Raw genomic sequence first — 15,562 nt, 5'->3', positions numbered from 1 at the left:
AAAAATCTAAATATAATGTGCATTTATATATTTATATATCAATATTTAGCTGTTTGTAGGACATTATTTAAACGTTATTTAACTGTGGTTATTATTGAAAAAAATATTAAATTTAGTTAGGTTTATTTTTGATGTGGCTTATTGTAATTTTTTTACTATGTATTCCACTATTTATATATATATATATATATATATATTTTATAACAACTTTTGTACTTGATATTTATAAAAGGAAATGTAAGACAGGGTAAAGTAAAACCCAGTTTATAAACAGATTTTCTGTCAAGAATTAGTGCGCACTTTGGGTGTGGCTAAAAGGAACTATTGCAGGTGCGTGCGCCACAATACATTGCGCAGAGGATGCAGACGTGTTAACTATTTTAAAAAGCGCTTTATTTACTGACAGGCTGTTTGCTATTATTTTAAAACGCTTATTAACAAGCAAAGCTAATCTGCATAAGACGAAGTGAGTTTTTCAGATTTATTTCTGCATAGGCTACTATTGATTTGAACAGCGCAGATACCACAACACAGCAGGTGCCGGTTATCGTCAGATAAGTATAGGCTTCGTGTGATTCATCAATAGATCGTATAGTTATATTTTTTATTTGTATCGTTTATAAAAGTTTTATTCAATGGATCGTTTCAAGTTGGTTTTGCAATATTTTCAGTCAAATTCTGAGTCCATCTCCAATGGTATCTGTATTATACTGTCCTTAATCAGCGTCAAGCTGTATACAAGTTTTGATTTCAACTGTCCATGTTTACCTCAATACAACAAGATGTACGCACTGGGGGTCATGTTTGTCCCTCCTGTTATATTGTTCTTTTTGGGAATATTAGTTAATCGTCATACAGGTGTGTCTATGGAAGAATGGGTCAGACCCATTGGAAGGAGGACAAAAAATCCAGCAGTGGTTAAGTAAGCTTTTATTTTTGCTGTTGCTGTGTTTTGCTACTATACATCAGTATAAAGCAAATGACAATCTATCTAATTTCTATTTGCAAAATGATAAATAATATTTTATTGTTTCCCCAGATTTCTTCTCTCAGCAGTGATTCAGCGTTCCCTTCTGGCCCCCATGGTCTGGATTCTAATGACTCTCCTAGATGGAAAATGTTTAATCTGTGCGTTCAGTATGAACGTAAACCCCAAATATTTCACAGGCCTACCCAACAGCACCGGCCTGGAACTGATGAAGATCATGGCTAAAGTATCCTGCAAAGAAGATGTCATCTTCAAAAACAGTAGTTATCGCAAAGCTATATCACGCTATGTGCGTTGTTACTCCCAGGTACGTGAGCTTTTGGCTTATGTAAATCTTTAGTCAAAAGATCTTAAAAATATACTACAATAAAATATAGAACCATTTTTGGTTCTCCAAAGAACCACTCAGTCAAAGGACCATTTCTTTCTTAACATTTTTAGTCTAATGAACCTTTACAAAGAACCTTTTGTAAAACAGAAATATTTTTAGGATATTGTGGTTAAGTTCACACTCTAAAAAACAAACGGTGCTAAATAGCACTAAAAGTGGTTCACTGGCTCGTAATCATAGGGGAACCTTTTTAATTGCCATATAGCACCTATGTAGCACCTGTGTAGAACCAAGAACCACATTGTGCTATATAGAACCATATCTGGTGCTATAGCAGTGCTATATCACCCCTGTATGGTTCTTCATAGGTGCTTTATATGTCCTAGCACTAAAAATGGTTCCCCTATGATTACGAGCTTTTAGTGCTATTTAGCATCAATACAGCCAAAAATGTTTCTTCAGTGACATTGTGTAGCACCTTTCTTTTCAAGTTTAGGAAAGATTAACCAGACATTTCTGGTGGTAAAATCCTCCACATGTGTTTTTTTAAGTTTGTATGCTGTACATAATATATATTCTTCATTCTATTTTGCTTCTTCAGGCAATAGGCTGGTCAATCCTCCTCATCCTCATCTTTTTGGGCGCCGTGGCTCGCATCACGAAGCCTTGCTTCAACTACCCCACTTTTCTGCAGACCCGCTACTGGAGCAATTACCTGGACGTTGAGCAGAAACTTTTCGATGAGACCTGCGTGCTACATGCCAGAGATTTTGCCAGAAAATGTGTAATGCAGTACTTTGAAAGCATGCGTGAGGATGAATCTTTGAGGCTTCCTCTCACATATGCCATCAGACCCGGCCAAATCCAAAACGACATGGAGGAAGAAGACGACCGTCTGCATGGCATAACAAGACAAGATCAAGTAGATAATTTGCTGGAAAGTTGGTTCGAGTGCAAACCGGAGCTGGATGTGACCAGAATGGCTTATAAACCAAGAGTGTGTATCACCTGGGAAGACAACGAGGGAAAGGCTCTATTCTCCGATGTGTAGACTAGAGAAAGAAACACAGATCATACTTAGATTCATGCTACTAACTGACATGTTCATATAATATTAATAAAGATACTCATAGCACTGTTTAACCCCTTGTATTGTGTTGTTCTAAGAAGATTTTTGACCATTCAGGAGCTTTTGCGTTGACCAACTTCAAGAGTCTGCATACCAGTGCATTTGACTATGCTGGGATTTAGCTTTGTGTAATTTTGCATGTGTCCCTGCACACACATTACGTAACAACCTCATGGATATGGCTTTGATGCAAATGACTGCAGAACCTAGGCAACATCTTAAAAAATAAAATGTAGAACATTAATATAAAAATAATGTTGATATTATATGTATGTTATTTAGCATGGTAGGTCATTTACTGTCATTAAAGGGCCTTTTTGTATACAGTACAGCCCTTTGCTTATATAATTGTACATTTGTTTAAAATACATATATTCAGAAAGTAATACTTGCTGTTTTGTCATTCATTATTTACATATTATGGTCTACTGTAGACATAATTTAAGCAATAGACACTGTTTGGGGAGGGGGTAGGTGAGGATTGTTACAGCCTATAAAGGAGGGGCAGGTCACAGGTCCATACTGACCTTACAAACAAACCTCACTTTTGCTTAACTCTGTGGAAGTAAGTCTGCACCTGCTGTGTTCATTTCGTATCACATTGTAAGTAAATCTACTATTATTGTATTAATATAAGTATTAGGATAGTAATTATTAATAATCACTTGCACTAATTGTTGCATAATCTTTATCTACAGTCTCTTTAAAAACTTATAAAAAGACCAATTTTGAAAATGGATAAGTTTAGGATTATGATGCAGTTCCTACAAGCCAACCAAGAGTCTTTCATGAATGGTATTTGTGGGATAATGGCTCTGGCAAGTGCGCAGATGTATTCATCTTTTGAGTTCACCTGTCCTTGCCTCCCCGATTACAATTACGCGTACGGGGTCGGTATTCTTGTCGTTCCGCCGATATGGTTCTTCTTACTGGGATTCGTGCTTAACAACAACATATCAGTGTTGACTGAAGAGTGGAAGAGACCCGTTGGAAAGCGCAGGAAAGATCCAGGAGTTTTGCGCTACATGTTTAGCTCTATGACTCAACGCGCTCTCATCGCACCGGCTGTGTGGATTGCAGTGACTTTAATGCATGGAAGAAGTTTTATCTGTGCTTACAGCCACAGCATGGATTTATCGGATTTCATCAACAGCAGCTATGAAACCTTACCCAGAAAGGCGCTCATTAAATTACAGGCAACTTTACCATGTTCAGACGTGTTTGAAGCACACGATGTTATCTCCAGCGAAGCGGCCAAGAGATACATTCGCTGTTTGTCACAGGTAAGGCATCATTTCAAAGTCTCATCATATATCCTTGATGGAAATACAGTCTAAACTGGTTTAATCTGGTTGTGTTTAGCTGGTTATACTTGGTGGGTGGGCTTGCATAACTGCTTTAATTAGTTTTACAAATTAGTCATTTAATTTTATTTTCAAGATTGGTCATAACTTTAATAGGTCTGTTACATAAGAAGGTAGATTGGTCTATTTTTAATCTTTTAAGTAAGTTAGCTAATTGCTAGTTGGTCAGACTAGCTCTTACCTAAGTCACAGTCTGGCTTTGTTTATGCAACTTGACCACAACTTGACTAGATACTGTAAAAACGGATTAAACTAGCCTGCTAAACCAGCTAAAACCAGCCAACCATTTTATGCTTTTTTTCTCTTCAGGAATTTCAAATTAAAGGGGACATTTCACAAGACTTTTTTAAGATGTCAAATAAATCTTTGGTGTCCCCAGAGTACATTTGTGAAGTTTTAGCTCAAAATATTATATAGATAATTTATTATAGAATGTTAAAATTGCCACTTTTTAGGTGTGATAAAAATGTGCCATTTTGGAGGTGTCCTTTAAGATGCGAATGAGCTGATCTCTGCACTAAATGGCAGTGCCGTGGTTGGATAGTGCAGATTAAAGGGCGGTGTTATCCCCTTCTGACATCACATGGGGAGCCAAATTTCAATTAGCTTTTTTTTCACATGCTTGCAGAGAATGGTTTACCAAAACTAAGTTACTGGGTTGATCGTTTTCACATTTTCTAGATTTATAGAAGCACTGGAGACCCAATTTTAGCACTGAAACATGGAAAAAGTCAGATTTTCATGATATGTCCCCTTTAAGAGCACGAAATGTGGGCATTACATTGCGTTACTTAATCTTTTGTCCTGTTATTTTTCTACAGGCCTGTGGATGGTTTTTCTTAATGCTAATAACTCTAGTAGCTTTTTTGGCAAGGGCAATCCGACCTTGTTTCTCACAAGCCGCATTCCTGAAAACCAAGTATTGGTCGCACTACATTGATATGGAGCGCAAGTTATTCGACGAGACGTGCAAAGAGCACGCCAAGAGCTTTGCCAAGGTCTGCATACAGCAATACTTCGAGAGCATAAGCGGTGAAATTGTGCAACACTTCCATCTTCCCGGGAAGAAAGGAAAAGGTGATAAAGATGAAGATCCAGAAAAACAGAAAAGCGATGAAGAGAAACTTCTCGGGGTCCGTAGAGAAGAAGACATGAACAAAGTCCTGTGGAACTGGCATATATGTAAACCACCATTGAACCTAAAAAGACAAATTAAAGATATGAATGGACATGCGCATTCAGATACTAACAGCTTCTCTGAGGAATATCTCACTCACACATCTATGAAGAAAACAACTGTGGCATACTACTCCAAAGTCTGACTTATTATTTGATCCTACTTTGAACTCTCATAATAGCATGTATAGATGCTTGGGTGGTTATACCCATGGTTTTGTAAAATATAGACAAAGTTAAAGAACCTGGAAAAGTCCATATTTGACCCAAGAATGCACTGTAAAAAATTGGTGCTTAATAGCAGTAAAAGTGGTTCCCTATATCAATGGTTCTCAAACTGGGGGCGGCCAGATTGTGTCAGGGGGGCCCCAGTTTTATGACATTTTATAAAATACATTAATTTATCATAAATTCTGTGTAAATAGGGAGTGTGCACAACAAAGCTTTTAAAAGCATCTGAAAACGCCAGGCGGATGCCAACCGCCAGCTTTGGTTGCCATGATATCTCTGTTTTGTTTATCAGTCGTGCAATGATGAGTGGGGATAAAACGCAGAGTGCCGGCTTTCAGCGTGAAAAAAAACACACCAGCTGCTGGCTTTTTTGAAAAGCGCAGCACTTCTATTGGAAACAATTGAAAACATCAGCTGGCCGCTGAAGTAAAAGCTTTGGTGTGCACGCCCCCTAACCTCAGAATAAAAGCTACTAACCAACAGCACTACATTGTACAAGTTAATATGTTTTGTTTAAAGATCATGCCCACATTTTGGGAATTTAGCTTATTCACTGTATTCCCCAGAGTTAGATAAGTCCATACATACCTTTTTCATCCCCGCGCTTGCCCTAACTCTGTCTGAAGCACCCCCGCTAGCTTAGCTTAGCACAAAGACTGGAAATGATTTGTATAGTCACACCGTGTACAAATAACTTGGTCATGTGAGACACAGCCATCTTTTAATCGTATACATTCTGGTAACTATTCTCAGAAGACAAAGCACTGCTACTTTAAACATATAAATAGGAAAATGTTGGCATTATTTTGTCACTTGTAGTATGCTAGCTGGAGCCATTTACTTCCAGTCTTTGTGCTAAACTAAGCTAGCGGGGGCTGCGTCCAACAGAGTTATGGCACGCACGAAGATGAAAAAGGTATTTATGCACTTATCTAACTCTGGGGGATACGGTGAATAAGCTAAATTCCCAAAATGTGGGCGTGTTCCTTTAATTAAAATTTGTCATACATTTTCTTTGGGGGGCCACAAGGGGGCACCATTATTTAGTGTGTGGATTGAAATAACCCAACATTTTGGTTTGAAACAACCCAGCATAAGTTAATTTAAACCCTGTTTTTTGGGTTTATCCATATTTTAGTTGAGTTGAAACAACCCACCATTTTTAAAATGTACAATTAAAGTTAATGGTTGTTGTCTTTTAAAGAAATATTACTTAGACTTAATTATTGATGACAATTTAGCTTTTATAAGTTGTAAAGCAAGTTTAAAACCGGATAATAGTTAAATGCTCAGATTTTAGTTATAGGTGTACTGCAGATGATTCACCTGTAGGCCTATATATGCAACAAAGTGACAAAATGCTCTCACTTCACAACTACATGCTACATACAGACATCTGCTTTGTTTTTTTAAAGTTTGTTTTTGTTTGAACATGTTTTAAACATTTTGTGGATGTTTAGCGTCACCATTTGTACTTCCTGACATTGAAATGTAAGTCTATATTTTAGAATTGCACCTTGATATCATGTTTTGGCGTGGAAGTAGTTTTTCATAATACTCTGTATTTCTCTTTTTATTTAGAGTTTATATTTTTGTAATACAGTTATCATGCAGAAATGTGATATGTAGCCATATATGAAAAAATCAAATGACAGTTTATTTGTTGAGAATATACATAAATTATAAGAGGTGTATAAACTCAAGTTGTTCAAAGAAAAGTGTAATATATTATAAAAAGACACATGTTATAGTATTTTAAACGGCATGTTTTTATGTGTGTGCAAGCATGTTGCATGTTATAAATCTGTTAAATCTACATATTAATATATTTTATATGTTTACATGTCCATGTATCAGATTTCTGTATGGGTGCTTTTTCTATTTTGCACTTATTTTAATTCAAAATGTCACATTCATTTACATTGGTCTTTGTCAGTGTATACGGTTTAATTTACAGAGACAGCTCACAAGAGTGAAAAGACATTGAGAGAAAGATTCCCAGTTATAGCAGGATAACATGTCTGCACTCGTCTCTGAATATTTTACATTTATTTCACCCATCCTTAAGAATAAGCATACAGCCATTATAAATGGCCTCATTGGTTTAGGAACAGTAATCAGTCAGACAGCATACAACATCTTAGCTTTTAACTGTCCGTGTTCACCAAAGAAGAATTACCTGTATGGCCTAGCAGCGATTGGTGTGCCCGCCCTTGCTTTCTTTGTTATTGGGGTGATGCTCAATAGAAACACCTGGGATGTTTTGCATGAGTGTCGCACAAGAAAATGCCGAAAACTGTCTGGGACTGCTGCTTTTGCTCTGGTGGGCTCCATTGTGGGAAGGGCAGTGGTTGCTCCAGTCACCTGGTTTGTGTTTTCCCTCCTGAGAGGAGAAGCGTATGTCTGTGCTTTTAGTGAGTTTATAGACCCCTCGTCATTGGACAATTTTCCTCCAACTACAGAAACTCCAGAAATCATGGCCAGGTTTCCATGTAAGGATTTGCCTGCTCCACTTATGAATTTCACTGGAAAGGTTGAACGCCAGTTAAAGTATGAATCTCAGGTATGTGTCCTGTAGGCCTGTAATAGTAGTAATAATAGTTTTTGAAGTGTCAAGGGTGATCAGTATTACTGTTTTTGTCATCTAGCTCATTGGCTGGTTACTGGTTGGGATCATCTCCCTCTCCATCTTTCTGCTCCTCTGCCTAAAACATTGCTGTTCTTCACTGGGATTTCTGCAAGAGGCTTACTGGTCCCAGTACCGCTCCAGTGAACAAGCTCTTTTCCAACGTACGGCTGAAGTACACGCTAAATTAAACGCTGCTGAAAGTGTCAAGAGCTTCTTTGGCATAGTGGAATTGGATAATCAAGAGAAGGAGCTTTTAGAAAAGAGTCAGGGTGCCAGGAAAGTTATTCCCAGTCTAGACTGGAACCGGATCACAGGGGTTTACATGTATAGAGAGATCAATGATGCACCCATGTATAGCCGCTTAAACAAATGGGCCCATTACACAAATGAAAACAAGGAATTACCAAAGTAAATGGTCATGTTAGAAACACAGCATTGATCGATTGCACATTTTATTTTCTCTTTGGTAGCCTGCATTATGCCATCTGAATCTTTCATTTTTAATGTTCTTTGTTGAACCATTTATGTTACTAATGTATTATTTGTCTTTATTAAGATGTAATTCAGATTTTCTTTTTATGGTATGGTGTGATCTATTCAGTAAACTAATGTTAGCTTAAAGTAAATCTTATAGTTTAAGTTTTTGGCATCTCAGATGGCTGTGTTTCAATAATTATTTATTTGAGTACGCCCTGTGCTTTAAGGTTAAGATGACCTCATGCTGTGTCTAATGAATAACAATTCTCACCCAAAAAGTAACCTCTTAGGTATTGAGACACACCTAAGCACTAATAAGTGTCAAACTGTGATGGTCAAAGGTGCAGCGGCCACATGTTGATAAACGTGCATACTTACATCAGCAAAATAGTAAGATGTGTCAGTTGATAAATATGGGCTGCCCACTTATTAATCTATACATTTTTTTACATGTGACTATATATTTAGTATATTTACCATATCAAACCCATTAAAATAATTCATAAACATTAAAAATGTGCATAAAAACAATGTGTAACACACAAAAAAAAATAGAAGGGAAGAGAGAACAATTTATTTCAATAAAAAAATGACATGACACAAAAGTTATTTTCCATAGTATTATTTTATATAGTTTTTAGTTGATTTGGTTCCTGAGGACCACAGTAACACTGTATTGTAATGTACTGACATACAGACAATTCTTGTAGCCTACTTTTTTACTTTATAGAGTGGTTTCCTCAGACAGAGTTAGAATAAGCCAGGACTAGTTTTATTATACATGTTAGTCTTTACAAACACACCTTACAAAAACATTACGACAACATTACCATAATTCCTCCCGTTTTATCTCACAGCATGTAGTTAACTCCTGTTAGCAACCGAATCGTTTAAACATGGTAAGGAGCATCACATTTCCTGCTGACGTCAGAGGTATTCAGGCCAATCACAACGTAGAGATTAGCTGGCCACTCAGGGACACAGAGCTTTTCAAATCCGTGCATTTCAGGAAGAAAGTGAAATCTGAAGCTACAAAAATGTACGGTATGTGGAAAATAATGTGTTTTTTAACAATAAACCATGTGAACACATTGTATTATACCAATAATTATTTTAGCAATGAAATAGGTGCTTTTTAAAGCTCGAACAGGCATTTTAGTCTGGGACTAGGCTTAAGCCTTGTCTGGGAAACTAAGTTTTAAAACAAGATACAGACTTTCTATACAACTAATACTACACAAATATACCACACATGTCAGAAACTCGAATCACTTTTGCATCATATACAATACAGATATATTATTGACATTTATTAATATTGATTAATACAATCCAAAATTAATTGTAAAATAAAAAAAATGTAAGCGCAAGTAATCATTTTTCCTAATAGCTTTTTAGTCTTGACTTTTTAAGGGTTAAAGATGTACTGTCGTAGGATGACGCTGAATAAAATTATGGGAGAAACGTCCATTGCAATGACATGCTCTTCACCAGCAGATGTCCTCATGATAACATCCATCACATAATCGCTCCACATAAATCACACACCACAACTTGTTGCACTTGCATGTAGGCCTTATGTAGGTGGCAGTATGGGCTTGACTTAAACCAGCCAGTAACTTGTAATAGAGTTGGTCAGGCTTTGTTAATGCGATACAATAATTAAAAAAATATATATATATTCAAAAATGATCTTTAAATGTATTAACAGTTTTAACAATCAACAATTATTTTTTAAAATACAGACATAAAACAATATGTTTCTGAAGTTTTAAGGTTAGTTGGTCTAATTCATGGTTAAAGTAGATGGCGGAAATTCAGCATTTAAGTCTGCAAACCTATTAAATTTAAAAAGTGTTTTTAATGTTGTAAAACAACAAAGAACTGGAATTGAAGAATGGAATATTAAAATATGTTTGATAAATCCAGAGATATAGGTCTAAACATCACTGACATCCTAAATGTTATTTTTCCACTGCATTTGAAGTATCATTTGTGATATGTAATATGTCCCAAATGAAATTTTCCCACTTGAATATTTCACACACTTTATGTTAATATTTTTTGATTTGTGTTGTGGTTGCCCTTTCATGGTTCTTTTCTATGTCTGCCCGATAGACCACTGACTAATCTTTGAAGATTTAGCTAAAGGCACATTGAGGATGCAAAACAACTGTATGAAGGGCTCGGCCCAAATTATCCAAATCGTGGGAGTCTTTTACATTAACCAGTTTTAAAAGTCATATGCATACACTGTGGTTTCATTTGGTTGGTGTGACAGAAGTTGATGGATTGCTTTTGATGTTGATGGAAACAATACTTTTGTCACAGGAATGATACACAAGCATTTACATTTAGTCATTTTGGAGACAATTTTTTCCAAAGCAACTTACAAGTGAGATGCTTGATATCTGCTAAGAGCTATATCTCTAGTACAACAAAAGATCCAGGAAAATGCCAAAATAGTAAAGAGGTCCACGATGTGTCTGTAATGTATTCATAATAAACAAATATGTCTACAATGTAAATAGGTTATGACATTATAAATTAAGTTTGGCAACCTGCTACAAATGTTATTGTTTGACAAGACAACTTGCAGCTTTTAGGTGCTTTGTGATGTGCAGTGCCACATGCATCACCTGGTGGTTGGCCAAACTTATTATAAGAAACAGGTTTAGCAAGGTTTTCATAACACACCATTTTCTCTTCTCCTTTAATTAACCTAAAATATAGGTTGGCAAAATGATAGTAAAGCAACAAGTTTAAGAAGATTACAATAAACATTTTCTTATACACAAAAAAGTGCAAGTGTGTCTCAGTTGCACAGTGTGTCAAGCAGAGGAAATCAGTTTATCTCTTTCATCAATTCTGCCACAACTAACTCTTCAGACATTGCATAAGCTGATGATAATCATCATCATATACACACAGATGTCTACTCGGGTACTTGTTCAGAATAAATGATATGCTATCATCCATCAGCACCCCTATTACAACTACCCCAGAAGAAAGGAAATCGAAAATAAAAAGTGACCTTCTTTGATTCCAGAGGAAGACGTGAAGAAAGTCATTTTTAATATTGTACTTTCTATTGTTAAACATGAAACTTCATAAACGTGTCTTGATTTGCTTTATTAATGTCTCTGAATAAAGCCGTCTTCTTGTTTTAGCTTCTGTGCAAGCTCAGCCTCTGCAAGCCCAGCCTGTTTTGAGTTAAAGTTCATTCTTTCCCCTGGGGTTGAAACCAGAGATGACTCACAGCTGTATGCGCGGATCGCGCATTGCGCGCTAAAATAAACGCGTCCTTTCTACAACATCGGCTACATATATCAACTTTGCTTTAAACACTTCTCTTACGGTATACTTTTGGTTAGATGTGTTTTGAACTTTGTAGATGTTCAGCGAGACCATTTGTACTTCCTGGCATGTAAGTCTTTCAAATGTGTTTCAGTAACTAATTTGGGCTCAGTAACTAGGCGCTCTGACGAAACTTTCCTCAAAAGCGGCTTTCTCTCTTATATATTGCAAGTGCATGTAATAATTTTCTTAAAAATACACTTTAATATCTGCATGTTTTTGTTTATTTAAACATTTTATTCTTTTAATTGCGCTCTTTTTGTTTTGCTCCGATTTTCTTGCATAGTTGTGTTATGGAAAAAAAGGACAAAGCAGATTAAAATTAGTCTTCGTCGGTGTTTTACCGTTGGTCAAATTTACATTTTAAAGGACTTACTGTTCAATCTAAGATGTCTGCAGTCATATCAGAGTATTTCAAATTTGTTGCACTCTTCTTCAAGAGTAAAGATGTTGTGATCTTTAATGGACTTATAGGTTTAGGAACCATAGCCAGTCAGTCGGTATACAACATATTTGCGTTTAACTGTCCATGTTCACCAACAAAGAATTACATCTATGGAGTGACTGCCATCGGTGTACCCGCCCTTGCTTTCTTTGTTATTGGGGTGATGCTCAATAGAAACACCTGGGACGTTGTGTCTGAGTGCCGCACGAGAAAATGCCGAAAACTGTCTGGGAGTGCTGCTTTTGCTTTGCTTGGCACCATTCTGGGTAGAGCGGTTGTTGCTCCTGTCACCTGGTCTGTGATTTCCCTCCTGAGAGGAGAAGCCTATGTCTGTGCTTTTAGTGAGTTTATAGAGCCCTCCACTTTGGACAATTTCCCTCCAACTACAGATGCTCCAAAAGTCATGGCCCGGTTTCCATGTAAGGATTTACCTGTTCCGCTGATGGCTTTCTATGGAGAGGTTGAACGCCGGTTAAAGTATGAATCTCAGGTAGGTGTCCTGTATATAGTATCATAACATAAGATTCAGAATTACAACATGTCAATAACATTGTTTCATTGTCCCATCTAGCTTTTGGGCTGGCTGCTGGTTGGTGTCTTCGCCCTCTCCATCTTTCTACTTCTCTGTCTAAAAAACTGCTGTGCGGCCCTCGGCTATCAGCAGGAGGCTTACTGGTCCCAGTTCCGTTCCAATGAACAAGAACTTTTCCAGCGTACGGCTGAAGTGCACGCTAAATATCACGCTGCTGAAAATGTCAAGAGCTTCTTTGGATTTGTGGCATTGGAAAATCAGGAAAAGGAGCTTCTCACACAGTGTGGGGGTATCAAGAGCGTCATTCCCAGTGTGGAGTGGAACCGGATCACAGGGGTTTACATGTACAGAGAGATCAATGATACACCCATGTATAGCCGTTTAAACAAATGGGCCAATTACACAGATGAAAACGACTGTTAGTCGATTAAAAAATGACTGAACACGTGAAATGGTGGTGGGTTTTCTCTAAAATGCATTATGAAATGTTTATTTTTTATTGGTTGATTGGTTTGCTCAATGTGGTATTATTTGGAACTGTAAACTGCAATTCAGTCTTGCTGTTTTTGTTTTATATTTGTATGGAGGAGTTTTGTTAATGCTGGCAGATTAAATGGTTATATTTTGATAACGCACAACTTTTTACTGTAGTATCTTTTTTAAGAAAAAAAAATGTACTCTCAGGTTGTGGTGACCTCTTGTTCTTCTTTGTTCACCAATAAAGTGCCTTTGCTATGATAAATTTGCATATGAATGAATATATGAATAAGAAAGTATGGACAAGAATTAAGAAACACCCAAGCAGTATAATCACTGGCATGCATCCACCTTAGTTTAATCATCTCTAAATCATCCTAAAAACAAAGGTTCGACCCATTTTGATACAGAAGGCTCTATGTAGTGGAAAAGACTCAGATAACAAAAAGTTAAGATACAAATTGTTTTGAGTGTTTTTATAATTTGTATTGTATAAACCCAGCAAAAGTGTTTTTGTATGTGTGTGATATTCTGTGTTGTCTACATAAAATCATCCTAAATAATGTAAAGATCATTCTGTGAAAATATAACATTGATATCTTTAATATTGACTAAGGCCATGTCAAAGATAGAAATCAGTGATTGACATCGAACTTTGATGCTCCTAATCTCATAATTAGATGCATGCGGCTGTTTATCTGTGTGTCTAGCATAAGTGAAAAAACTGTTGCCTACATCAGTTGAAGAAAACTGCAATTAAATGTCAGTGAATTTGTTACATATTCAATTTCATTGTGTTTTATGTTTACATTTAGTTTGTATTTGGCAGGATTTATGTTAGGGTAGCTATCAAAATATCCCCAAGAAAATATTCCCTGTTAAATCAGTCTATTGTATTCTGTTCTCTCAGAAAAAAGGTACAAAGTCTTTAACTGGGGTGGTACCTTTTCAGAAAGTACAAATTTGTACCTAAAGGATGCATATTAGTACCTCAAAGGTACATACTGGTACACTGTATTTTTTGGTTCTTAACCTCTTAAGACATCAAATTTTTTGTTGTATGCACCATAATACTTAATTTCACAGTGGCAGCCGGTGACTTCTTAATTTCGAGGGCACTCAACGCGAAGTTGGTCACAACTATGTAGCTCGTCATGTGTTGTGGTTCGTAATTCAAAATATATGTTCAGCGCGTCCAGTGATCCTATGTGCATTACATGTCTTGTCAAAATAAGTGCCTGCTGCAGATGTGTCTAAAGGGTTTAAAGAGACGCTCACGTTTGCCAGATACTCACATAATCTCATGCATAATCAGAGTTTACTGTTAAGAGAGTGTATTTTGTGAACATAAGCATCTCTTTTATCATAAACCATTTTGACGCGTATGCAGCAGGCATTTATCTTGACAAAACACGTGATGCACATGGTTCACATGACACAACAAACACATATTTTGAAAACACAAGCAATACACGTAACACTCCGAACACATATTTCGAATTTGCGCCCCTCGAAAGAGCAGTCACGGGCCGCCACTGCTTAATTCTGTGTAACTGGAACCTGTTGTACACAAACGTGAACAATTACACTGCTTTATGTTCAAAGAAAATATTTGTTTATTATATTTATTGGTTCTTACTAACCCAAAATACCTGGAAGAAATCTAAAATGCAAGCCAAACCAAAGCTCGGGTCTTAGGAGGTTAAACTTAAAAAACTAAATTACCTGTTGCCTTAAAATTTTGAGTTTAATTCAACTTAAAAATATCAGTTTACACAACATTTTTACACAACTTTTTTTACGTTAACTAATATTGCTTAAGTTAAATTAACTCAAAATTTTAAAGGGGACAGAGAATGAAAAACCATTTTTACCTTGTCTTTGTTGAATAATGGTAGTCTACCCGCATTCACGAACATACAAAAAGTGCTAGACATGCTAAACATCTCAATCTCATAGAAATTCCTCTTTTAGAAATGTCAGCCAGAAAACGGCCCAATCTGAAAAACTGATGCTTATGACATCACAAGAATCTCCCTGCCCCTCCACTTTAAAATAATTGGCTACATTTTTTGAGTGGCAGCAAAGTCAGCCAATCAGTAATGAGATTGCAAGTTAAGCCAGTAGGTGGAGCCAAATAGGTGCAAAACCACTTGTTTAAAATCCCCCACCCTAATAGAGTTATCTGAGAGAGGTTTTTAGGAAGCTTCTAAGGCATTACAGACCCAAACAAATTTTTTTTTGTCTACATGTCACATTACAGAACAAGAATAAATACCTCGTTCAATCATTCTATGTCACCTTTAAGACAACCGGGTAACTAACTTACTTTTTAAAGTTGAACCAACTTTTTATTTTTTACAGTGTACCTCAGATGTACCTGTATTGGTACAACAAAGGACCCTTTTAAAAGGTACTGTCCCAGG

The 15,562-nt window shown here is 36.5% G+C and overlaps 4 protein-coding genes across 4 annotated transcripts; all 4 read left to right on the top strand.

Annotated features, from left to right (window-relative positions):
• Window positions 1–324: 324 nt before the first annotated feature.
• calhm3 (calcium homeostasis modulator 3) lies at window positions 325–2,821 on the top strand. Its single transcript, XM_065297546.1, has 3 exons — window positions 325–922; window positions 1,040–1,295; window positions 1,921–2,821. Exons 1-3 carry the CDS (start codon window positions 636–638, stop codon window positions 2,368–2,370), a joined length of 993 nt encoding a protein of 330 aa, XP_065153618.1. The 5' UTR covers window positions 325–635; the 3' UTR covers window positions 2,371–2,821.
• Window positions 2,822–3,182: 361 nt separating this feature from the next.
• On the top strand, window positions 3,183–6,136 carry calhm1a (calcium homeostasis modulator 1a). Its single transcript, XM_065297545.1, has 2 exons — window positions 3,183–3,731; window positions 4,634–6,136. The coding sequence occupies exons 1-2, from the start codon at window positions 3,183–3,185 to the stop codon at window positions 5,132–5,134; spliced, it is 1,050 nt and encodes a 349-aa protein (XP_065153617.1). The 3' UTR covers window positions 5,135–6,136.
• A 1,028-nt stretch (window positions 6,137–7,164) lies between these two features.
• LOC135786491 (calcium homeostasis modulator protein 2-like) lies at window positions 7,165–8,260 on the top strand. Its single transcript, XM_065295957.1, has 2 exons — window positions 7,165–7,782; window positions 7,868–8,260. Exons 1-2 carry the CDS (start codon window positions 7,237–7,239, stop codon window positions 8,258–8,260), a joined length of 939 nt encoding a protein of 312 aa, XP_065152029.1. The 5' UTR covers window positions 7,165–7,236.
• A 3,312-nt stretch (window positions 8,261–11,572) lies between these two features.
• Window positions 11,573–13,401, top strand: calhm2.1 (calcium homeostasis modulator family member 2, tandem duplicate 1). Its single transcript, XM_065297544.1, has 2 exons — window positions 11,573–12,617; window positions 12,699–13,401. Exons 1-2 carry the CDS (start codon window positions 12,072–12,074, stop codon window positions 13,080–13,082), a joined length of 930 nt encoding a protein of 309 aa, XP_065153616.1. The 5' UTR covers window positions 11,573–12,071; the 3' UTR covers window positions 13,083–13,401.
• Window positions 13,402–15,562: the final 2,161 nt, after the last annotated feature.

The sequence above is a fragment of the Paramisgurnus dabryanus genome, chromosome 20, assembly GCF_030506205.2.
Source record: "Paramisgurnus dabryanus chromosome 20, PD_genome_1.1, whole genome shotgun sequence".
NCBI lineage: Eukaryota > Metazoa > Chordata > Actinopteri > Cypriniformes > Cobitidae > Paramisgurnus > Paramisgurnus dabryanus.
This window is presented reverse-complemented; position numbering and strand designations above follow the sequence as displayed.

Excerpts from the sequence above, each read along its gene's own strand:
- calhm3 (XM_065297546.1), top strand. The coding sequence starts at position 636 with ATGGATCGTTTCAAGTTGGTTTTGCAATATTTTCAGTCAAATTCTGAG. Across the intron at positions 923-1,039 it reads AAAAATCCAGCAGTGGTTAA|ATTTCTTCTCTCAGCAGTGA; the intron begins GTAAGCTTTTAT and ends TTGTTTCCCCAG. Across the intron at positions 1,296-1,920 it reads ATGTGCGTTGTTACTCCCAG|GCAATAGGCTGGTCAATCCT; the intron begins GTACGTGAGCTT and ends TTGCTTCTTCAG.
- calhm1a (XM_065297545.1), top strand. The coding sequence starts at position 3,183 with ATGGATAAGTTTAGGATTATGATGCAGTTCCTACAAGCCAACCAAGAG. Across the intron at positions 3,732-4,633 it reads ACATTCGCTGTTTGTCACAG|GCCTGTGGATGGTTTTTCTT; the intron begins GTAAGGCATCAT and ends ATTTTTCTACAG.
- LOC135786491 (XM_065295957.1), top strand. The coding sequence starts at position 7,237 with ATGTCTGCACTCGTCTCTGAATATTTTACATTTATTTCACCCATCCTT. Across the intron at positions 7,783-7,867 it reads AGTTAAAGTATGAATCTCAG|CTCATTGGCTGGTTACTGGT; the intron begins GTATGTGTCCTG and ends TTTGTCATCTAG.
- calhm2.1 (XM_065297544.1), top strand. The coding sequence starts at position 12,072 with ATGTCTGCAGTCATATCAGAGTATTTCAAATTTGTTGCACTCTTCTTC. Across the intron at positions 12,618-12,698 it reads GGTTAAAGTATGAATCTCAG|CTTTTGGGCTGGCTGCTGGT; the intron begins GTAGGTGTCCTG and ends TGTCCCATCTAG.